We start from the raw sequence: 24730 nt of genomic DNA on the forward strand, positions 1-24730 counted from the left end.
TAAGTCAGTGGATAGATGCCCATTTCTGAGTCCTGTCCAAGTTGTAGACTTTGCTTGGTATTGAACTGAAAAAACCTACCCTTGCCCAGAGGAATGACTCTCTGTGTGGTTCTGCAGTGCTGCAACTAAATTCTGAAAGCTGTTTTTAAAAAATCACAGATTGGTCTTGTTCCTCCTAAGCACATAGTCTCATAACATTTCTCAATAATAAATTTGGTGAATCTATGCTTTTTTGGTATCTGTGTACATCTGTGCATAGGAGATAACTCTATGTTTGCTCCTACATCCAAACGAAGCCTGTATTGATCTACCTTATCAAAAAGAGGGTATATCAGTAAACCTAGGTTAGCAGTATAGCGCCTAAGTTAACCTATCATTCAGCTGAATTCAGCACTTTACAACAGTAACCACTTGCCTTTACCTTGTGATACCCACTGATTCGGGGGGTAAGATGTGTTTTTGAAAGCGCCAGGGAAAAACGCAGAGACAGGGATGTTAACCTTTTTTTTTTTCAAAGATGACGACATACCTGTAATGCACAGTGTCATTGTACATCACACCAGATACTTCTAAATCCTGACAAATTGTATGTTCCCCTCTGCCAATGAAGACCAGCTTCAGATGGGTGACCGTAGTCTTGGTCTGTGGTCACAGGCGTACCTGTGTGGCTGTGCGTAGGTATGTGCGTGTCTGTAGTTACCGTGGTGATGTCTCTGTTGGCCCAAGAGTCCATGAATCCAGGTGCTTCCCATGGAGGATGAAGGCCGCTGAGCTGTTGGACCGAGGGATGGGCCTGGATTGACAGAGCTGAGCTGTGGTAACCGCTAGGCTACAGAGAGCCCGCGTTAGTCACGCCACGTTGGTTTCAATAGATGTAACACCTGGTTGTTAAAAAGACTAAATTGATTGTTTTAAGGTAGCAGTGTTACTGAGTTTCCCCGGTGTGTCTGTTTCTTAATAGAGATTAGACATTAATATGGATTTACAGCCCCAACTGTGGGAACCTTCAGCCCATGAATAGGAAGCAGCAAGCGACTGTGTAAATGTACAGGAAGCTGGACGCCCCTCCCACCCCCCCCCCCCCCCCCCCCCGGTTCGGAAGCTGCCTGGTCCTGTCTCCGCTTTGGTCTGACGGTCCGCTTTTCCCTCCCTTTGCAGCTTCTGCAGCAAGCCACCTCCTCCAGCAACCTGGGTGCGTTCAGTGGCATTCAGCAGATGGCTGGTAAGTCATGACACATGCCTTGGCTTTGGACCGTGCTGTTGTCTGAATTTGGGTGGCTTCAGAGGGCCAAGAAAACAAGCAGGAGAAACGAAGAACAGAGAGCAATGAGCAGCCATGTTCGCCTTCAGACTCGGGTGTTACGGTTAGAGTCCGCTGCTGGGGGGCTGCTTTCCCACCTCGGGCTTCTCAGACTGTGGGAGCCGGAGGGGCCGCGAAGCCCTCCGTCGTATCCTCCAGAGTTGTCTGCTGGTTTTGTTTTTTAATGGGATTGATTGCTGGGGAATTTCCAATAAGATTCCTTCTATCCAGGGCAACCAAAATGATTGACGTCCTTCTAAAATTTTAATAAGCAGTCAATAAATATTCTGACCTCCATAATGAAAGCCAAGATTGCAGGCCTATCTTTGATAGTTTGCAGTCCCCTGATAACCATAGACAATTAACAGGGTGCCTTTTTTTTTTTTTTTACTTTGGTACCCCAGTTGACAGAAGTGTACATCAGAAGCTTTTATGTGCAAGTATAATCTTTGTTCTCGAGAAAATCAAAGTGGGGCTGGATTTGAAAGCTGGCTCATAAAGGATTTCTTTGTATAATGAGCTATGTCAGTAGTCACTGAGGTGCAGTGATTAGTGAAAGGTCACTCCTACGGCGTCCCCTTCCAGGCTCCAACCCTAACTTCCACGGGGCCAGGGAAGGTGGCGCTTACAATCCATCAGAACACAGGTGCTGTTCACCTGCCGTGAGGAACAGCAAGGACACTTTTCCCTCGTTTGATTCCAGAAAGATGAGGGGGAGAGGACAAGGAGAAGAACAGATTTTTGGCACATTAGAATCAAGCACCATTTGTTTTTAATGAAGGACACCCTGACTCAATGAAATGAAACCTGACGGTACAGAATAGAAGCCAGATTTTTTTTTCCTGTCACTATGAGAACTCCTTTTTTTCTCATTTTTTTTTTTTTCTAAAAAGCTATCCTTGGTTTTGTTTGTTTGTTTCACTTTGAATGGATCTGGAAGGACTTTGTCCTCACATGTGTTCTGTGGTCCTCAGCCCAGCCTTCCCCTGCAGCCCTACAGGCTAAGGGGAACCTGTCGTCTGACAGAATATATTGGCCTACAGTTTAAAAAAAAAAAAAATGCAGAATTATTTATTGGGCTTTAAATCTCCTGACACTGCCAGCGTGTTGTATTGTAATACTGCTTTTGGTTTACTAGGGAAAAAATAGATGTTAAAATGGTAAGTAGTTCAGTCTTTCAGCAGTATCTTTATGAATACAGTTTGGGAAACTGGCCTTGGAGCTAAGGATCACACCAAATAGTTAATTTTTAGTTCTGCGAAGGGAATTGGAGAGACAACAGTAAAATATCCAGGGAGTTCTCTGTGTTTTAAAGAGAAGACCTCCAGATTGCAAGCTCTACAATAAATGTGAAGATTTGTCATATTTTCAGCCAATGCAAGATTTATTTTTCCTTCTAATGGTATGGACCCACCCAGATCCAAAATTAGGGTCTTTCCTTAGAGGAAGCCTCTGGCTCTCCCACTCCGACAGTTGAATTATGCAGAGAAGGTCACTGGGTCCTGAGGCAACTGCCAAGCGTGTCTTCCCGGGTGGACAGAGCGCCCTGTCATTTTTCATTAGACGGTGGTCTCCTCTGCGTTGCCAGCCACAGGTCAGGATGTTAGCATTTACATGCTCTGCGCGCTCATTTAGAAACTAAGGCTATCCGGGAGTCACTTTAGAAGGTGCATCGAGCAGATGGCGAATTTAAAGGCATTCCGTAAATGCTCTGGGCCATCCAAAACACCCCGTTCTTGAACCTTCAGCATCTAAAATTCAGCACACTAAGTCTGCACAGGCTGTGAAATCAAATGCTGAGCCGTCCATTGTCTACCATCACCTTGAACGTTTAGATCAAGGATGTTGATGTCAGGGCTCCATCTGCTTGGTGATTTCCAGAAAGGTGGTTTCTTCATTCATAGGGAAAATCAAGTTTCATCTTCCTATTTGAAACACTGGTTGGGAATATATATATATATATTTTTTTTGCCAGTAAAATCAAGTTATATGGCCTCCTGCTCTTTCATCCTCTCCCAAAGTTGGACTTAACTTTTGTCTTTGCCAGTCATCCAGACCAGTATTATAAAGTGAACTGGTAATAGAAGTACCTCTCTGAAGGAGGCTTCCCTGGGGCATCCGGGTGTCTCAGTCAGTTGAGCATCTGACTCTTGATTTCATCTCAGGTCATGATCTCAGGGTCATGAGATCGAGCCCCACGTTGGCCTCCGTGCTCAGTGCAGGATCTGCTTGGGATTCCTTCTAGCCCTCTGCCCCTCCCCCACTACCCTCCCCCCCCCCCACCCCCCGCTCGCTCTCGCGATCTCTCCCCCTCTCTCTCTCTTAAAATAAATGAATCTTTAAAAAATAAAGGAGGCTTCCCTGACACCCCACATAATATGGGAGGGGTGCCCTAAAGCCCTTCCTTCCTTACTTTCCTCAAACACTCCCAAGCCAAGAGGCACTCAGCCTGGCCCTGCTGAGAGGTGCTACTGACTATTTTGGAGTGGATGGGTGAATACATTTATAAATCGACAAATGCAAATTGATATTTTGGATATATTCCCAGGGAAGCTTAAGTTAAACGCCCTGTTCTTTCAATTGAGAAATTTGACTTTAGCCTTACCTTCTAAGCCAAGAAAACATTATATAAACTAATGACGGTATCTTCACGGTTGAGTTGTCGAGGATTTGGCAATAGTTGGTACACTATCAAACGTGACCGAGCGCGTGGTCCATAACATCCGGTAGACACGATAGGATGAAATCCCAGAGGCCACTTATCCCAAATCCCACCTGAGGTTAAAATGCTTGTTGAGGGGCTGAGATTGTGGCACAGTTCAGATGAGCACCTGCATGATTTAAAGTTCAAGCAGTCCGGCTTGGAACGCTGTCACCAAAGAGAGAGAAGCATCATTTCAGAAACCAGCAATAATTTTTTGTGAACAACTCTCAAGATATAACAGTCTATCCTTCAGGAGATTGAAGTTTATCACTGAAGTCTAAAATGTCTCATTCGAATGAGTAAAACACTTTCTGTTTGAGCAGAAAATAAAGCCAAAAAAAGAAAGAGAAAAATTATCGATGACAAGTCATGAAGTATTTGTCTCAATAAAATGGAATGAGGCATCAACTATACTTGTTTCCCCAAAATAATTTACCATTTCCCTTTCAAACTAAAAATAACTTCACATGTGCTTCGTGATTTTATAGAAGGGAACCTTTACTGAATATAGAATTTAAGAGCAGAAACTAGATTAGGCTCAAATCTTTAGAAGCTGAATGCTTTCACCTATACTTTCTATGCATCCGTAAAGTTGATTGATTTTATTTTCCCTCTTAAAACCTCTAAGAAAAACTTGTCCATTTTTCACTCAGCTGTGATATTTGTCCCATGAATTTCTGAAATCTCAGAAACTTTGGGCTAAGAGTCTGGATTTTTTTTTTTTTCCCTGAAGAAGAAGGAATTAGGGAAAAGTGACTTTTCGGTCATGAATTTCTCTTCTAACCGCATTCCTCTCAAAAGAGCACCGTGCTAGATAGATAAGCAAGGGTCCTATTTCACAATTTTGTTTTTAACGGCGCTCCTTGAAATTATCACGCAGTTTTATCCTCACAGCGTGCCAAGGACAAAACCTGCACTTCGTTACTCCACTGCCGTTGAAAAAACTGAAGTAGGAAAGTGTTAAATAATAACGCTGTGAGACCACAGCCGCGGGCAAGGGCACAGGACAGACCCAGATACAGAGATCCCAGGGAGCACGAGCATCCCGCTTCACAGGTGGGGCGACTGAGGATTAGAAAGTCATTAACGAACTTGCCCCAAGTCACTGCGCCGGAAAGGGGCAGGTCCAAATTTCAGGCGCATCCGAACCCGAGCTCCGGACTGTGCCAAAGCTGTAAACCGGTGCTCCGTGTCTCCGCAACACAGACTGCAGTGACCTTCCTCTGCACACGGTTTTACGGGCCAAATAACAAACCCGAGCCATAGGTCAGGAATGCAGAGCGCGCTCCAAAACGGCGCACAGAGAAGCAGCACAGGAAAGCGGCCTCCCTTCATTCTGGAAGGCCTTGCACATGTGTTAAGAGTGGGCTGGGTTTTGTTAGGGCAGTTTTGGTTTGGTTCCCCCTCCCCACCCCCAGCACGCGGAGGCGTCATTAAAGAAGTTAAACATCTACAGAGCAACAAAGAAGAAGAAGAGTTTATCTGTGGATTTACGGAGCTACGACCAAAAAGAGTTTACGTGTTGATAGACGAGACAGAACTGCTGCACTCCACCGAGTCCACGAAGCTGGTAGTAATTCTCTTCCAGAAAATCTGGCCTAAGTTTTAAAAGTAACAGAGTGTACAGCACAGTGCTCAAAACAGCAAAGCCGCTCTCCCTTCCTCGGCGCGGGATCCTGTCTCTCCAGAAGGCCATCCCAGAACGTCTGGGACAAGAGGACAAGAGGGGGTGACCTTTGCAGAAGCCGGTGCGCGGGAGAGCTGAGGGTCTGTGCGCCTGGAGGCACCTGAGTCGCGAGGTGGGGGCTCTGGATTCACGAAGAAGATCACCAGGCCTTCCTGGAGCGGAGCCTCCCACCCTCTCACTGCGAATGTGCTAATAGGCCTTATGAGAACATTCCATAACCACCCATCTGTCACTTTTTAACAGACCTGATTGGCAAGCACTTGTAACAACTGACATCTGTTCTCGCTTATTGATATGCAGATTTATGGTAATTGCTATGAACAATAAGACACAAAATTACCTAAGGTGAACATTAAATTAAATTTTCATGCCCTTCTCCTTATAAATAATTTTTTTAAATCTTAAATTTCAAGTAGGCATATTGCACATCTGTTTTGTACATCATTTCTTCGTCTGGAGAAGGATTTTTCTTTTCCCAAGTAATGAATGAAAAGTTGAATGCCTGTATTTCCCAATTTTTTTTTTTACCATCTTGGTCTTGGCACGCTGTGGGATTTCATAAAATGTATTTAAATGTTTTGTATTTCTAGTCACCCAGATTGTTGCCCCTGGTTTGTGTGGCGCCCCTCGGAGCAGAGTGCTTGGTGAGGTTAAAAGCGGTTGCTTTTCTTGGGAGACAGCCTTTCCCCAGGCTGGGGCCCAGCTCCCTGGCCAGGCCGCTCTGTCTGGCGCCCCCTCCCGATCGCCGTGCGGGGGTGACGGAGAGGGTGACCAGTGGGCGGACGACCCGGAGGGTCCATGAAGGGAGCTGAGCGAGGAAGGAACAGGGTGGCTCACACACCCCAAAGACACAAGAAAACGACAGAAAAGAACCAAAATGGGGATGCAGAGAGCCCCACCAGTGTTGGCTGGGCCCAGAGGAGGCCAGTGTGCTTGAGTGTGCAGATGCTTGACGTCAGAGAACCAGAGCTGCCACAGACGGTCTGGTGTGGTTGAAGAGGGAGAGGATCGAGGGCCTCACATGCGTAGCTACAGGGCTGCTTTCCCTACTCAGGGCAGGTGGCTTTTCTGGAAGCAGCATGGGCCCCCAAGGCCCTTCCCTCAATAGGACCGATAGTATGTGTGATGTCCACACTGGCTGTGGGAGCACAGGAGGGGGCAGGAAGAGCCGAGCATCTGCCACCAGGCTTGTGTGCTGTTGGCAGGGAAGGGTCCAGATCCCTGTGCCCTGGAGGAACTTGTCAGGCGCTCGGCGTACCCCAGGACTGGCCCTGTGACCAGGGTGGTGGGCCAGCAGCATTTAGAGGGCCCTCACCACCCATGGGAGGCTGTTTTCCCACAGGGACACACTAGAGGACCAGCCTTGGGCCTCCATCGGGCTGGACAGAAGGCCACGCCGCAGGGAGTGGGAGCCTTGTTGCCCCGTGGCCAGCCCACAGTGAGCCCTGCAGAGGGGGCTGACCCGCTGCCTTAGGCTCCTGGGTCCCGGCTCAGTGTGCGTGCCCCTTGGGTTCAGCCTCAGCCTGGAAGTTCTGAGAGAGTCCCTGGCTCGTCTGGCTTCCCTGCGCGGTCTTGTTTGTGCATCCGTCTTCAGAACCGGAGCTAGAGCTGTTTCTGTCCTCGGTTCCCCTCCTCTGCACGGTCCGTTCCAAGTCCTGGTTTCCTCAGACCCCCCGCTCCAGCCCAGACACAGCCACTGCCCGAGCCCAGGCCTCCAGCTCGATGATTTTCTGCCAGGACTCATGCCCCTTGGTAGGTGGGAGCTGCTTCACCTCGAGGCTCTGTCACCAGGAACGTGGTGCCCATGCTACACACGCTTCTTCACATGATTTCAGCCCCCCGGCCTCCCCTTGGCGGACGGCAGTTAAGAACCCTGACTAAAGCTGAGGACCACACAGAAGGGACACAGCCCTGCAACACGCTCGGTCCTCACGAGGAGGTCACGGCCCATTTGTTCCCCGAGGAATCCGGAACCAGTGATCTGTGATGTTGGGGATTCTGGTAATGGATGGAAAAGGAAATCACATTAAGAAATTAAAGGATCGATTCTGTGATTTAGAGAACCAGATGCAGGACACAGGTGTGGTCCGGTCCCTGGCTAACTCCGTTCTCAGCTCCCGCTGGAGACCACGCACCCCAGGCCTCGCTCCCGGGGACCCGAGCCCCGAACCAAGCAGGGAGCGCTGAGAAGGCTGCCCGTCAGATCCGGGGCGGCCAGCAAGTGGGACTGAGGCCCGGTGGTGCCAGGCTCGGCCGTCCCCCTGCAGCTTCCCCGTGCCCACCGTCGGACGCACACCGGGCCGCGGTGGCCAGTGTGAGGAGCTGGTCAACGTGGACTTCGAGTGCCCCGGGCACGTTTCCTTTGGAAGTCTTGTGCTCACCACCCCTTCTCTCCTCCGCCCCATCCCCCCTAAATTTCAGGGTGCAGAGTTGAGTGAAGTAAGTGGAGAGCAAGCGCCCTGAGGAAGAGGAGGGAAGAAGAGCTGCAGATGGAACCAGAAGGCCAGAAGGAGCTATCGGGGGGAGGCCGGGCTCGCTGTGAGAGGCTCTGCTTCCCCAGGGCTGGACCTCTCCGGGCTCTGTTTCCTCTGCCTGTGGTGTGGAGAGGGCCACCGGTGACTTGGTCCACGGGTTTGTTACGAACACTAAGGAAGGGAGCGCGTGTGAAGCATGAGAAGCCTGCCTGGCACCTGCTCTGCTCAGAACCATGGGCGCCCCTGCCGAGGCGTGGCTCTAGGAAATCGTGGCTCTTTGTCGCCAGCAGAGAAAGCTGTGCAGCCCAGGCCCTGGCCACATGGGACCGGGGGAAGGAAGGGACGCCTCTGCATCAGAAAAGCAGAAGGGGGGGGGGCGGGGGGGGGAACTGGTCCTCACTCCAGTTGCCTTAACTGGAGAAAACAGGGTTGGTGGAAGTCTGCACTTGCCTTCCAGAGGTTAGCAGGATTCCACAAAAACTTGTGTCCTGCTTCGAAGCATCCCCAGGCCCTAAGTGGATTTTGAAAAACAGGTGTTTGGCTTCCCCCCCCCTAAGCCAAGAAGGCTGGGTGTCTCCTGGAAGAAGACAGAGTGTCGTTTTGAGCAAAATGAGGAGCCATTTTGCAGCAAAAACATCAGGAACTCTCTTCTGAGTAAAAGTGACTTGTGATTGAGGCAGCCAGGCTGGAGGAGCAGGATAAGTGAGCCTAGCAGCGGTGCTCGCAGCCATGCTTAGGCGGAGGGCTCCACGCCCGTGGCTAGGGGCTTTCACAGGTATGTTGCTAGAACATTCTCTCCCCCTTCCATCTACCACCACCCCCAACACAGAAGGAAGCTGTGATCTGGCCAGTCTCTCTAAAGCAGATTAAATTTGCTCAGTAGGCATTTATTAAGTACCTGGATTTGAGACATGAGAAGAAAGTAAAATTAAGCGGATTACTTAACGCTAGTATCTTTCTGTATAAAATTCCTCTGTGTAGGGAGAAAACCATGGTTGCCTGCTTGTACTTTAGTGTGAAGTGAATCATGGACAAAGACTGAATGTTCAGAGACCCTTGGGTTGCGAAACAGAGGTGGGGAGGCAATGCGGGCACCACCCCCGAGCCCCGCCCCCAGGCCAGGCAGCCTTCCCGTGACAGGTGACACCTCCAGATCTCAGCTGATCCCACCCTCGTGTTCTTGCAAAGTTTCACTTCTCTCTGCTGTTTTCACTGCTCTCTCAGTTTTCACTAGCCAGAGATCCATTCTGGTTAAAGGCGTTTTCCTTCTTTAAAACACGAAAATGCAAATACAAGCACTTTACAGATAAAAATAGGACAGCATTGCCGTTTTTATTCCTTTACTTTTTTATTCCTCAGATGTTTGGTGAGTTCCTACCGTGGTCACATTTTAGGGTTCACATTTACAGTAAGTGTGGAGAGAGGACATCCGTAAGAGTCGCTAACACGGGTGTTGACGCTGTGCCCATCACAGTGCTAAGCGGTTTGCAGTCTTCATCTCATTTAAGCGGCACCTGCCCTTGGAGGTGAGCAGCAGGGAAGAGTGCCGCTCACTAAGCAGGAAACCAGGGGAAGCCATTCGCCCCGAGTCCCACAGCTGGTAAGGTGGCAGCGCCAGGAAGCCACAGCAGTTCACGTTCAGAGCAGGAGCTTTTAACCTTCTTGGTGCCAGCAGTGGGCTTCCCCGGCAGCCCACCCTGCAGCCGCCCAGCCCTCGGCTCAGTTTCCGGACAGCTGCGTGGCCAGCGCACACACAGAATCTTCCTCGTCTTTCCCGATGATCTCCGCGGCCCTGGGAGGGGGCGGTCGGGGACGCGGCCTGGGTGCGGACAGGCAGCCGGCCACGCAGTAGGTGGCTCCGCTGGGACGCGCGGGGGCGCCCGAGTCACCAAGGCAGCTGGGCAGAGCGTGCCCTCGCAGGGCCTGCTGCCCGGGGCCCCTGCTCTCGCCGGCTGCCCTCGTGTTTGGAGCCCGGCCAAGTGGGCCTCTTGCTCACGCGGCGTTTCTCTTCCCTCCACAGGCATGAATGCTCTGCAGTTACAGAACCTGGCAACGCTGGCGGCCGCTGCGGCCGCGGCCCAGACCTCAGCCACCACCACCAATGCAAACCCTCTGTCCACCACGAGCAGCGCCCTGGGAGCCCTCACCAGTCCCGGTAAGGGGGTGCCCTCCCTCTGGGGACGCGGGGAGGGCGGCGCCCAGCGCAGGCTGCGGGCGTCCGGGGTGGGGGGGCTGGACCCGTGTGAAGTTTCTTAAAGACCCCGAGCGCCAAGGCCTGTGCATTTGATTTTCCCAGGCAGACAAGGAAGAGAGTGTTCTGGGAGGGACTCCACCACCGAGCTGGTGGCCGGCCCCCGCCCACTCCGGTCAGCGCTCCAGCGGGCGCCTCCAGGAAGGGCCTCCCTCTCTCCCTCCTGTGTGTTCGGCTCTCTTTGTCGTGGTCCTTAGCCATTCAAGAACTCTCTGCTGCACCTCAACATCGCTAATCATTCCGGCGTCCTGTTTTCGCAGCCGCTCCGTCCTGCCCCTGCCCGTTTGCTTTCAAAACCCACGGTCTAGAGAGGAACATCCTTGTTGTTGGCTCCCGGTCACCTTCTGGGCGATGCAATTTAAAGTCTTTCTCCTCGGAAATGTTGTTGCCTTATTCAAAAGCAGATGCCATTTTTCTTTTCATCCGAGCCAGACATAATGTGGTTGCTTAGATACCATGATTTGTGTCTTAAAAACTGTTTTGCTGGCTTTTCTTCCTCTCTGAATTTTCTAGGCCTTGATAGATGAGGCTCCCCCCGCCCCGGGTGCATGGAGGAGGACGGCCGGGTGCTGGCCGGGCTCCCTCCCAGCCCTGCAAAGCCCACGGCCCTCTGCCGGCTCTGCCCAGCACACTAGCAGGGTGTTGAAGAAACTACCGTGGGCCAGTGCGGGGCTCGCTTTCAGGAGAACCCAAAAAACACGGCAGGCCGGCTTTCTTAAGGCTTTTGACCACAGGAAGCAGTGGGGCCACCCCGGGAGCCTGTGCCCCCCTCAGAAGCCAAGCCTGTGGCTTGGTGATGAAACCCTGGGTATGGCACACATTTCCCCGAGTCCAGGCTGCAGAGACGCGCCGCAGGGACATTTAGGAGAGGCCGGGGGGACTCGTCGTGCATGCCCTGTCCTCCCCAGCAGCAGCACAGAGCTGTGTTGACTTGGTTCTCTAAAATGTCTTCCAAAATGTACCGTTACCATATGCGGGCCTCGTTTGGCACAGTAGATGGTATTTCCAAAAAATCAACTTTCAGCTGTTTGTTTGGGGTTTTTTTCCAGCAAATTAAGTCACAACTCTAATGCAGTACATAAACTTGTTACTTAAATAAATCCTCCGATGACCCTGTTTAAGAAATAGACATTTTTCAGGGCATCTGGTTGTCTCAGTTGGTTAAGCGTCTGCCTTCGGCTCAGGTCATGATCTCGGGGTCCTGGGATCGAGCCCCGTGTTGGGCTCTGTGCTCAGCGGGGAGCCTGCTTCTCCCTCTCCCTCTGCTGCTTCCCCTGCTTGTGCGCGCGCTCTCTCTCCCTCTGTCAAGTAAATAAATAAAATCTTAAAGAAAAAAAAAAAGAAATAGGCATCTTTGACATAAATTCCCCTTTATAAAAATAGTACTGACTTTTCTTAAAAGCAAGTTAAACATTTGACCTCGCTGATTTATCTTTTTTATAAATCAGATTGAAAAACATTTTCTTAAATAAGGATGTTTATCTCCCCTATGGGGACTATGGAATGATTACATTAAAAGAGCACAAAGTATCATACACACATTTTATTGTATCTTTAGTCAGAAGCTGATGTGGTTTTTTTTGTTTTTGTTTTTTATTGTTATGTTAATCCCCATACATTACATCATTAGTTTTTGATGTAGTGATCCATGATTCATTGTTTGTGCATAACACCCAGTGCTCCATGCAGAACGTGCCCTCCTTAATACCCATCACCAGGCTAAACCATCCTCCCACCCCCCTCCCCTCTAGAACCCTCAGTTTGTTTTTCAGAGTCCATCGTCTCTCATAGTTCATCTCCTCCTCCGATTTCCCCCCCTTCATTCTTCCCCTCCTGCTATCTTCTTCTTTTTTTTTTTTTCTTAACATATATTGCATTATTTGTTTCAGAGGTACAGATCTGTGATTCAGCAGTCTTGTACAATTCACAGTGCACACCATAGAAGCTGATGTTTTTAACTCTGTTTTACTTGGAGAGAAAAAAACTGAAAGTCATTATAATCTGATTGCTTTTTATTTGCTTATATAAAAATAAAGAGGATTAGTAGCTTTTTTAAAAAAAGGCAAATCAATGTTAGCTATATTTGGCAAAAGTAAATTATAATATTTCCAACCTTGGTCTTCATCTTCTCTTCCTTTTATCAAGAGTAACCAGCAGAAGCTGACCACATCATAATAAAGGGAATAAAGTAGGAAATAATTGGTAATTATTGGTAATAAAGTAGGGAAAAAAAGAAAATTTGTCCTTAAATGGCAAGGGGCCATTTAGCCCACAGTTTGGACCATCAGCCCTGAAAGTCTTTAACTTTGATATATTGAGTATTGTAGTGACATAGAAATTGTTCTGCCATTCCAGAGACGGACCATTATCATAAGTGGACATTTTGGCTAATGATATGTGGCCTATTGTTTGCTTGTGAGAGTTCATTTGACTTTATTAAGATATGTTCTCCCATTGTGATATTTGGGCTGGAATGTGCCTTGGCTCTGGGGAATCAGGACTAATATTTGAATATTTCGTTCTTTAAAAGAAGACTTGTCAGTTTAAGAAGTCAAGTGCACACAGGACGTGAGTTGGTCAGTGTAGACAGCGGAGTTGAGAGATAACAGATACGAGGGGCTGTCTGGGTGCAGGGGGGCCGGGGGGGCGGGGAGCAGAGCAGACGTGCCCCCTGTTCTCAGGCGTCTTCCACTTGGTTCGGGGATCTCAGAAAATAAGCAGGTCAGCGCCCCCCATATATGCCAGGCCAGGCGGTGCTATGAGGACACACCAGACCGACCGTGGTGGAGAGTGAAGGGAGCTGGAGGCCACCTGGTTGGCTAGGGAAGGAGCATTCAGGTGAAGACAGAGCGAGCAAGCAGGCGGGAAGGTGGGAGAGCACTGGCACCATCACTCACCAGCAGGGAAGCCACGGTGCCGGGAGCAGAGAGGAGGGGCCGCCCTGTCCCTGGATCCACGCGCTTTGCATCCAGTAGGGTCAGCAGCTCAAAGACGCTGGAACCTTTTTCCAGTGGGGGGTACTCAGACAGCGGAGGAAGATGGCCTGTGTGTTTAAGGAACTTTAAACACATTTGACCATTTTCAGGTTTTTCCTGAGCTCTTAACGAAAGGGAAAATGTGTCTTGAGATCTGTTTTCCTTCTCCCCAGAGCAAAGTGTCCTTACCTTTGCTCTCAAAGAGGCGTTCTGCCCTTCCCTAAGTTCTGCTGGGGCACCATTGAAAGTGGTTTTTCTCCTCTCTATTGAGCAATGCTTTGCATAACAGCTGAAAGTATTTCATTAGAATCCTGACCTGTAGCAGCAGCAAGGATTTTAAATCTACATGTCAATTATTTTTCTTAAGCATAACCAAAAAAATCTGGCATTTAAGTGAAAGTAAATTATTTCTCTAATTTCCACCAGGGACTTTTTCTAAGTCACAGAAAATGCGGCTGGTAGAATTCATGACCCCCCACTTCATCAGAGCAATTTTCTATGAAATAAAAGGTGTATGAAGTAGTTCCCAAGGCTAATGCCATTATTTACTTTTAAATAATAAAAAACAGGACCTACCATCATGTACCACTAGCAGTCCAGTCCATCTGTGAAATGCACTGATGCCCCATCGCATGGGTCCCGCACAGGCCTTGGCTTTACCCTGTTTTTAAAGCTGTCCCCTACACTTCAGACCAATCCATCTTGAAAGGAAAGGGACAAGTCAATCCCCCAAACTATTATTTTTTTTAATAATTGTAAATTTAGCATTTCAGTTTTGCATACCCAGGCACAGTCTCCCTACAGCATTATTATAAATGATTTTTTTTTTTTAAGATTTTTATTTATTTATTTGACAGAGAGAGACATAGTGAGAGAGGGAACACAAGCAGGGGGAGTGGGAGAGGGAGAAGCAGGCTTTCCGCCGAGCAGGGAGCCCGATGCGGGGCTCGATCCCAGGACCCTGGGATCATGACCTGAGCCGAAGGCAGACACCTAACGACTGAGCCACCCAGGTGCCCCTATTATAAATGACTTTAAACAATCTATGCTTTAAAACATGAAAGATTAAGCTGTAATTTTTGTTTAAAAAAAATCTCCTTAGGCAATAAATAGGTTCCTTTGTCTCATGGCCTTGAAATAAAAATTAAAATAGTTTAAATTGCCCATGGTTAGCGTGTTTCATGCAATTATCAGATGGTAGTGAATAAAATTAGAAATTAAATCATGAAAGAATAAAAACCAGGTAAATGCATATTACGCCTTTTATGGGTTTCTCACGGGTCTTTTGAAGCCTAATTTAATCGTGTTTCTTGTCTTTTATTTTGATATGATAATTTTTCCTTTGTTTACTTCATTCTCCTATTTAGTTAATTAATTCTTGGGTCATTTCTTCTCCAAATTTTGAACCTGCTTTTGAGGAATGTGTCTCTGTGTTGGTATAAAGAAGAAATTGTCTACAAGGTGTGCAGTGAGGTCTTAAAGAAAGATGGTAATGTTGGTCTTCTCCCCCGCTCGTGGATTTGTTGTTTTTGCCGGGTGATTTTGAGAGCTTGAGAGAGGGAGCATTACTATCAGCACCCAGGCACGTGTCTTTGGCATTTTCTGTCTCAAACATAATATTGCGTTCATGTACCCCGTTATTCCACTGACTGCCTTCTATTTTTTTTTTTAAGATGTTCTAAAATTCTCCAAATGCTTCCGCAAGTACACTCAATCAAGTGCACTCTTCAGGATAATAGATAATTTCCTTTGATAGTATATAAGGCATTTTAAAATGTTAGGGAGGATTTTTTTTCCATTCCCACTGTTGGCTTTTCAAATAGTTCTCCCTTTACATCCGAGGCAATATTTTTTCCTCTCCATCTTCAAGAGGTGGCCTGCCTCCTTGAAGGCGGGGACAGACACAGTCCCGAGGACATGGTGGCCCCTCCTCGGGGGCTGTTTAAGGTTCACGGAGCCTAGAGTTGTTTCCATGTGATCCTCACTTCCTGGGGTCCTCAGGTCGGAAGGACCGGTGAGTGGTTCCCTTCAGCATCACATGCCCCTGTCACCAGGGCAGCTGCATGAGGAGTTATCTTCAGGGTCACCCCAGAGGCTCTCAGCATGACCAGAGGCGTTTGTCCCCCACATGTGTATCTACGTGCAAACCCTGCGGGAACCCGTGTCACGGGTGTGATTGGGCCCCGCACCTCTGCTGCCCAGCCGTCACACGTGGGGGACAGGAGCGCCAGGTGGAGTATGATGAGACGGGAGAGGGACAGACACACAGGGGGCCCTGGGAGAGGCCATGTCCCCCCGAGGCCGCTCCAGGGATCCCCCAACCCCGGGAGCCTGAGAGTCACTCAGTCCACAGAGCAGCGCCGCCACGACATGGCTCATCTCCGCTTTCCTCGGCCACTTCAGACCAGCCTCCAGGTTGGTTGTGCGTCTCATCCTCCATGCATCCAGGCAGTTCTGGTTCCTTCTCTGGAACGTCCTGTTTTCCCCCCTCCGGGTGGACGAAGCTCTAGTCTTCCCTTTGTGCTGTCAGAGCAGCCCCCACGTCCGCCCTGGCCCTCCGTCCGTTTTGCCCACTGTTGGCAAAACAAGACGGCTCCGTCAGACACTTTCCGTGTGATTCGGCGCGCCCTGGAGTAAAACAGGCCGCTTGGCGTGGCATTCAGGGTGCTCCCTGGTCTTCCTCCACACTGTCCTGCCGGCACCCGCCCCCCACCAGCACCTCTCCAGCTAAACCAGGCCGTTCTTCATCCTCCCCAAACACACTGTCGGCCTCTATGCCTTTATTCCTGCTGGCTTCTTGGCCGGATGTGCCTTTTCCTGTTTCCTCCTGTGAAAATCTCCTACATCGCTGATTTACTGCAGCGTCAGTGCTTGGGAAGATTAATCTATGGGTCTCAATTTGGTGTTCTTAAGGCACATCATAAAAAGTATAGTTTATACTACGTAAATTAAGCTGCAGGAAAAGAATGTTTTCTAGGAATTGATAAAAATTGCTTTTAATACTCGAAGACTTTTAGGAATCATTGCAAATGCCCCCTCCACCAGAAGCCTTCCAGGAAAAATTAAGTGTTTCCACATTACATTTCTAGCATAAATACTTCACTAGTTCTAACCCTGAGCTCCCTTAGATGTTCCTCGTGGGTGGAGATGAAAGGGAAAGCTGCAGTGTCAAGCAGGGAAGAGGCTTCTAGAAATGCCATCTACCCTTCTGGGCCACCCAGGTACATTCTTCACACTTGTACTAGAACACTTCACGTACTTTTTCTGCAGGATGGTTGTTTGAGCACACGCCCTGTCTCTCACCGTCTAGATAGTAAGTTCTTTCAAAGTAGGAACGGTTTATTTACTTGTAATCCGCCCTGCTTTGGGAACAGCACATCACAGACCGTCAGATGGTTTTTAATTCAGTCGCATAGCCAAATGACAATGTTGTAATGCAGGTGTTTTAAAGCATGTGTTCGGCACCCATCTCTAAGGGGGAAGCCGGCTCTGCCGTGGTGACGAGTGACAGGGTCCCCACACCCACCTTTGACCCGTGACCTGGTGCGTCCGGAATCCCACAGGAGCCACACCTTCCAGACGAATACTCGGGTCTGACAGGTTCCTGAAGGACGAACCATACCACTTTCCGTTAGTACAAAATCACATAAAACATTTTTTTTATTCTCATCACTATACGAAGATTGGCTTTCAAAATGTCCTGATGTCACGATATAAGCATGAGAGTCGAATAAAGGCATTTCATTTTGTCAAGAACCATCTACTTGAGTGCGGGCTTTCGAGAGATCACCCTCCAGCAGCAACCTGAAGCACGTGTGCCTCGCTCGGCCGCGTGGCCCTCCACGACCCGCACCGCTCAGCGAAAGCAAGAGCCCAGTCGGCTGCCCAGGCTGTTCCTACTTACACTGTCCTCAGCCTTGACTGGCGTCCCTGACCCTCCCATTTTCCTCCAGACACTCATCTTTTTTCACTACTTGTTACCAAAGAAAAGTCTCGAAACAGTCAGTTTTCCCCATCATTAGCTACACTTTTTAAGTGTTTTAAGTTAGGAGGGTTGTTAAAATTCGCTGTTTATTTGTGGGGTTGAATCTAACAGCTTTACACCCTATTGCTACAGAAAGAGAACGGACAATCCCATTCTTGGTTCACTTCGTGCAACTCTCAACATTTTTTTTTCTAGAAGGTTTCCATGTGTTAACTTGTTCCTGACATTACAGGGCTCACTTTATTTTCATTGACGTTAATGGAGTTGAACATAATGTAAAAGCTCCATAAATAAAATGCCACCATAGTAACTATAATTTTCGGGTATATTTTTTCATCTGTTCCACACACATTTGCTGAATGTCTCCTGCACACCCACGACTGTTCTAGGCATTTGAAACCCATCACAGTGGACCGTGCAGACAAAAACCCCCGCCCTCATGTAGTTTATATTCTAGCATTAGTTTTTCAAAAAGCCAAATGTCCACTGTAGTCAAATGATTTGGTGAGCCTTGAAATATAAAATATAACGTTGACACCCTTTAAAAAACCATAACCAACACTTTTGTTTACGTTCTGTTAAAATTTTATGAATTAGACAAAGTGGGGAAGGGAGGAATCTTCTTCCTCAGCTTTCTCCCTCTTCCATAAGCTTTGCCCGTTGTTCTGCACCTTTAACAGAGCGAAGAGCCCTGAGAAGGTGTGCACCCCTAGAGTAGATGTGGCAGGTGGTAGGAGTCCAGAGAGTAAGTGTACGTGGGCTTCTGCTCTGTGACTTCTCAACACAAGCATTTCACAAAAACCAAATGATTTCCAAAGTTCTTAGGCATTCAAAACTTATTTGGGGGGAAAAAAGTAACTGGGAGTGGTCTGTCTGTCTAGTAGTGCTTCTTTATTTGGCATTGATCATCCTACTTCTAGGGTTTAAAAACAGACAAAAAAAAAAACAACATGTAAATGCCTCCCAACCAGGGGAGTGTCGCTCGGCTCTGGGTGTGCTGGGCATTTAGATATGGAATTCCCTGATGTTTTCACTCAGCCTCAAGAAAATGAGAAGTCCATTGGGCCACATCTGCAGAAAGGCAGCTCATTCCCTAAGTCATCCTGGTGTCGCGGTTGGTGAGGTGCCCCTGACGTGGGGCAGACTGCCGTCTCAGGACAGTCCTGGACTAATTTAAAGCTTCCTACAGCTGCCCGGCTGAGGGGGTAGAGATACTTACAGATCACCACTTCTCTGCAGAGCCCACGCTTGGACTTACGCAAGCCGATTCTACCTGTGCCCTGAGCCCTGCTTGTCCCGTCGCCCCGGGGGCAGACGGGTCCTGTGTGCGTGCCTAGGGCTGTCTCCCCCTTACCACTCAGTGCTTTGCTCCTGCCTTGTTTGGGGTACACCTTTTAACGTTTTCAGATATTGGCTCTCGTTCTTTGTATGTTTGCTTGGAGCGGCTCTGGGGTTCTGTGCTGGCCCAGTGTTAGTGATTCGTCGTAAATAATGTTCTGCACAGTCTCCCACGTTGTGCGGCAGACCCACATCAGATCCCTTGCTGACGCGTGTACAAGCTCAGAGGTTTATTTTCTGTACAACACAGCGAGATTCTCTTCCCCACTAAACTACCCGTGTTGCTGTCTGATACCAGGTAGCACTGGTAAAAAGCATGTATTAATCGCTTAATTATATTTTATATCAGGTGGGAAATGCAATCAACTTTTGCCAACAAAAGTTGCCAGTCACAGCTTCCCAGAGGTTTATGGTCTAAGTTCCATGTTTTAAGACTTGAAAGCAACAAAGTAGGAACCTTTAGTTCATAGATGGTTTAATCCCACGAACCGCTATAAACTAGATGCAGTGGCCACATGCAAAAAAAAAAATAAGCAAAATGCACCACCCGGATCAATCTAGTTGAAAAGCAGGAAGTCAGGTAAGGTACAAGGTATCAGTGACAGGACAGATTCTGTCTTGAGGAGGTGGGGACATTTTCAATAGAACAGCTGACATTTGAGCCCAAATTTTAAGACTGGGTAGGATTTTGAGATGTCAAGAAGGAATAGAAGTTCTAGCAAATGTGTCAAATGTGAGAAAATACAGAAGAAGGACTTGGCCAGCAAATGGAAACTCCTCTCCTTGTTCACAAGCATGAGAAGTATGGGAAGTGATGACCAGGGAGGGCCCTGAACGCTGTGGCTAAGGAGCCAGAACTTTCTCTGGTGGATGGTGAAGAGCATCTAAGGACTTTGAGCACAAGGAAGTGCGCCATGGGACTTGAGCACTGACTGGATGTGAGTGAGGACAGAGAGGAGGGCTTGAAGGGGACAGAAGCGTGTGGTGTGGGGGACCCGCGTCACGGTGTGTTCGTTAGTAGAGAGAGGGGAGGCAGGAGGAGGGAAAGCTCGAGCCCATGGTGATTCGATTTTGCATTCGATTGAGCTGAAGCACCTGTGAACAGGCCTTTTGTGCAAATGCACCCACCAAGTGGTTGGATATCTGGCCTTTGAATTTGTCATGGAGCTCAGAGTCAGAGGAGTGGGTTGAAAATCAGCTACGGAGGTGAGGTGGACTGATCTCAGCGTGGGGGTGGGTGATACCATTGAGTTAGAATCACCAAACAGAGCTGAGGAGGAGACTGGGTACGCCATGCTGGCTGATGACTATTTGTGGGACGGACAGGAGGAACCACGTGCTGGGAGCAGGGTCTCGGGACCGGGCAGAGGAGCTTCAAGCAGGAAGGTGACAGAGGTGAGCGCACAGAAGTGGTTAGGCCCTCGGTCCCCCCTTGCGTGGCTGGTCACTGCCGTGGAGTAGATGTCACAGCTCTGCAGACAGTGAGACACGAGGAATGTGGGACCGGAGATGAGAATGACATACTGATACGTGATAGTGTCATGAAACACAGTGATTAAAAAAAAGTCTATAAAAGCATCAGGGTCAGGACGGAGATGATGATGAAGAAAACTGGAACATGTTTCTAAGCTAAAAGAGGAGCCAGAATGAAAGAGAACAGGAAGAGGCCAATGAGGGGGGAAAGGATGGGCTGAGTCGGAAGGTGGTCGGCGGGATGGAGTCAAACCCTCCTCGATGGGTGTCCCGCGGCACCGGGGCCGTGCGTGGGGGTCTGTCATGAGCTGGGAGGGGGGACCCTGCCCCGCCTTGCTCTTCCCCCACAGTGTGTGTGCATAACAATGTGCGTGACGGGGCATGAACCCCGAGTCGGCGCTGTGGACAGGGACGGAGGAGCCTTGAGAGAGGGAACACCTCCTTCCCCAAGAAGACATGAGCACACGGAGGTCAGGATTGGTGAGGATGCAAGGAATTTAGAACAGAGAGGTACTTCCATCACGTGTAGGTTAAGAACTTAAATATGTAGTGCTAGAGACAAAAAAGTTCATACCCAGGGCAGAGGTTTAAAAAAAATAGGTAATCTGGAGAATGTACTAGAGGAGTTACAATTTCATTTTCTTTCTAGAGTATGTGGACATCTTGACCAAGAGTTGAAAGACTGATTTGGAGCAAGTCATTTCCTCTTTATTTAGCTTTCTCAGTTGTGAAATGGAATTGTTCCCCTTTACCGAAATATTGAGGTTAATACGTACGTAGAATGCACACTGTCGCTTTTTTTAAAGGACAACATTTAAGTATCTTATGGGAAAAATTATTTCATTATTTTGGGATGATATAAAATTCTGTTGACAACAGGAAACTAGGTTAAAACTAGAAGAAGATCCAGGGATATTTTCCGCTGAACCTTTTGCCCTCGAAAAAATGAGTGTCTTCCCACCCTTCTGAAAGTATTAGAACGTAAATGCAGGGAGGAGACCCATTCCTTCCTTTTCTCTACTCTGGGGCTCAGCTGAACAAGTGGGCGGTGAACTTCCCACAGCACCTCAAATTGGACTTGAGGTTATAGAACCAACACACCATGGATTCGAGAGCGTGAGGGAACCATGACGGGGCAGGACGTCCTCGGAGCGGCCGCCACGTAGTCGGGCACTGAGGCCCTGGGCGACCTGGCGGCCGTTCACAAGGGCAGCCGCCCCGCTCACGCGCACCTGCGGCCCACGGCTCCCCGCTCGAGGACGCTGCTGGCCAAGCGCATGGCCCTGGCCGACCTTGGCCTCTCATCCAAAGGAAGATCTGCCTCCCAGAAATGAGTGCCTTGTCCCTCTGGGCAAACTGTCCCCCGTACCTGGGCCTCCCAAACCCAGATTCGGACAGGTTTTCAGTGACCCGCCGACATGCACCTGCTTCCCACAGAGGCTCGTTTCCCGCACCTTCTCGCAGGAGCACAGAGCTGGTCAGATCAGCACGTTCTACAGTTACAAGGAGGCCTGAGGATCATCTGTCCGGGTGCCTCGCTCGTGATCCTGAGAAGCCCACGGGAGGCTGCAGGGTTAAATGACTTGCCGAAGGAACACGGGCCGAGAGTGGCAGATGTGATGACAGTCCGTCCTGCCATGCCTCAAAACATGCAAAAGCAGGAACTCCGGGGGACCTGGAGTTGCAGTTCTGGATTTTTCCATTCACATGTTCTCGCCCTTGTGAGGAAATCAACAATTTTTTCAATTCGTGGTCACCACCCTCTGTAAAAACAAACATCTGGGGCCATCTGAGGGCATGTGTATACTTGTATTTTGGTAAATCCTCAAGCAGAATATCGCTAGAAGGGAAAACAGGTCCAGTTTTCTCTTGGCTCCGGTCTTGTTAGATCCGTGTCCACTGAGTTTATATGAAGGGACTTTTTCACACTTGTGGCCCCAAGTGATGCCTTCCTTCTTTTTTTTTTTTTTTTTTAAGATTTTATTTATTTATTTGATGGAGAGAGAGACAGCGAGAGAGGGAACACAAGCAGGGGAAGTGGGAGAGGGAGAAGCAGGGAGCCCGACGCGGGGCTCAATCCCAGGACCCCGGGATCATGACTTGAGCTGAAGGCAGACACTTAACGACGGGGCCACCCAGGTGCCCCTGACGCCTTCCTTAAGTGTCTGTCTTCATGGGACTGGGGAGGACACTGGAACCGAGGCAAGGTGGGGAGGTCTCCAGGTTGGCTGACAACTGACGAATGTCTCTCCTCAGAGTATCAGCTAGTGAGAGCTCCAACAAGCATGTGGAAATAGAAATTAAAGGGAAGAAGACCGTGGGCTCCTTCCGTGCCTGCACCACTTTGTCACCTTCCACTGTGTCTGCTGCCTTCTAATAAGGCCTCGGAGGCCGTCAGGGTCCAGACAAGGGGCTTGCTTCAGCCAGTCCTCTAGACATGAGAGTTCCTCTCTCGCATCTCCCAGAGACCTGGGGGGGACCGGGCTGGCCCCGTGTCGCCCGAAGCCGCATCGTCCACTGTCCTTGGGAGGTGAAGTGATGGGGGACAGATGTTTGTGGGACCAAGGACATGCCTGTTACAGACCATCGAGTAGTGACGTCAGAACACCTTTGCACCCCACCTTCTGACACAAACAGCCTCCTGCCCTCCTCCCTCTATCCCCACCCCGCAAAAAACCTCATAAGGAATAAATTAAAATAAGAGGCGTGGTTCCTGTGGTGTAACTGGCCCCCTGGGAGAAGAGAGGCTCCCTGTTTTGTTAACGCCCTAGGGTTGTGATTAGCTAATGACGGTGCTCGTGTGATTGCCTAATGATCCTGCCTCCTCACGGGCTCCCCTGAGCTGGCGACAGACGGCATCCAAGCTTGTTTGGGGCAGAAGGGTGACCGCGGGCTCCCGCGTCCTCAGTATGTTTGGTCGAGGTAGACAGTTTGCCGTTTGCAATTATTTCATTCTCTAAAGCACAAAGCCACTGTGCTTTTGCCATCCGATCGTGGGTGGAAAGGTTTAATGAATGCGCTGAAGGCAGATTCTCGCCGGCTGCTGTCCATGTTGTTTTGTTGTAGCTCAAAGCAGAATCTCTTGCTGTCCAGGGCAAGGGGGAAACGTGGGGAAACTGATGCACTGGGTTCCTGGGAAGCACGCTCATTTTTGGGGTCGATGGGAGCTAGACACGGATAGCAGACAAGGAGGACGGGGCCCCGTTCGGGTAGGAGGTACGTGGTAAATGGGGAAGTGGTAAGTGGGAGAGACTCCTAAGCCCCTCGTGGCCATCTGTCTACGTTTCTCTCTGGGTCTGGAACCTGTAAAAGGAAGGTGCTAGGAGCCACCTCACCCCAGACTGGGACTCCTGACCTTCATCCCACCTTCTGCACAGAAGGAGAAGGAGCCGGTATTTCCCTGTGTGTCTCTGGCTCGGCTCAAGGGGAGGGGCAGGTTCTCCAGGCTGGTCCTGGCCCTGGGACCTGTGCCCACCCCCGTCCACCGAGGAGGCCCACAGGAGTGCCAGCATGGAAAAGGAGAGCGAGCGTCTGGTTCCTTCTACAAAAGACTTATGTCAGAGGATGGAAGGGTAGCTCTGCCTATCTTGGTGACAGGGTAACAACTGGCTTTGTCCACACTCTCTGTGGCCTGTGAGCAACAAGAACAGTTAGAGGAGAGTCTTTCACTTAGCCAACAGCCCAGCTGTGGCCTTGGGGACCCTCTGTGAGGCACAGTGTAAGGCCGAATGGCATCCCCTTGGCCACGCTCATCAAGGTCTTCAATTGGCTTTGTCCTAAGAGAAACTGGACACGGCCTTCAGTGTACCTGCCTCAGCATTCACTATTATTTTCATTTATTCATTCATCAAATATCTGGTGCCCGTTATCTGTCCATTACTCTTGTAGGCTCTAGGAAGTAAGATAGGCACCACTTCTCACTAATAAGCTCATCTGCTGGTGGGGTTTTGTTTTCTTATGGAAGAGAGAACCATAACTCAGTAGTCTTAGGAAATTTTTTACTTCTGGTTTCCTGCCTCCCAGCATCTGTTCCCTTCTTATCACAAGCCAAACCTTACCTCCCCAAAACTTCTCACCTTCTCAGGCCCCAGACTTTTCACACCCAGTCTGATGGAAGCGCCTGGACGCCTCTGAGACCAGTGACTCTCACACTTCAGTGAGCAAGAGCCACCCCAGGAGGGCAGGTTAAATCAGGTCCTGCACCCTGCACCCCGAGATTTTGGTTCCAGGAGTCTGAGGTCACCTCCAGGTGATTGTGGTGTAGGAGGTCCTCAACTGTCATGTTTAAAAAGTGACTTTTCTCCGCTAAATGTGTGCATGGTTACCACGCCCTCAAAGGGCAGTGTGGTCCCTGCCTCCCATGGACAGAACAATTCTCAGAGCATCTCAGCAGCCCTGGGCCCCAGGTCAGAGAGTTTCCGCCCCCAAAGTCTGGTCTTTCTCTCGTCATTTTCTCTGTGATGGAGTCATTGAGGATTTGAATTGGCTGTGCTCTGTGGGGCAGCTGCTTCTCCTAGGAAAGGAGAAGGTAGAAGCTACGTTG

General features: G+C 49.3%; 1 protein-coding gene across 10 annotated transcripts in view; it reads left to right on the top strand.

Moving 5' to 3' along the window:
* CELF2 (CUGBP Elav-like family member 2) overlaps positions 1 to 24730 on the top strand; it is an 803688-nt gene that overhangs the window by 749415 nt on the left and 29543 nt on the right. For all 10 annotated transcript variants that reach the window (XM_032426083.1, XM_032426080.1, XM_032426078.1 and 7 more), the window contains 2 exons: positions 1159 to 1222; positions 10186 to 10320. In XM_032426083.1, the coding sequence (XP_032281974.1) occupies positions 1159 to 1222; positions 10186 to 10320 (199 nt within the window). The remainder of the gene's footprint in view (positions 1 to 1158; positions 1223 to 10185; positions 10321 to 24730) is intronic.

Source organism: Phoca vitulina, unplaced genomic scaffold, assembly GCF_004348235.1.
Source record: "Phoca vitulina isolate PV1807 unplaced genomic scaffold, GSC_HSeal_1.0 scaffold33, whole genome shotgun sequence".
Classification (NCBI taxonomy): Eukaryota; Metazoa; Chordata; class Mammalia; order Carnivora; family Phocidae; genus Phoca; species Phoca vitulina.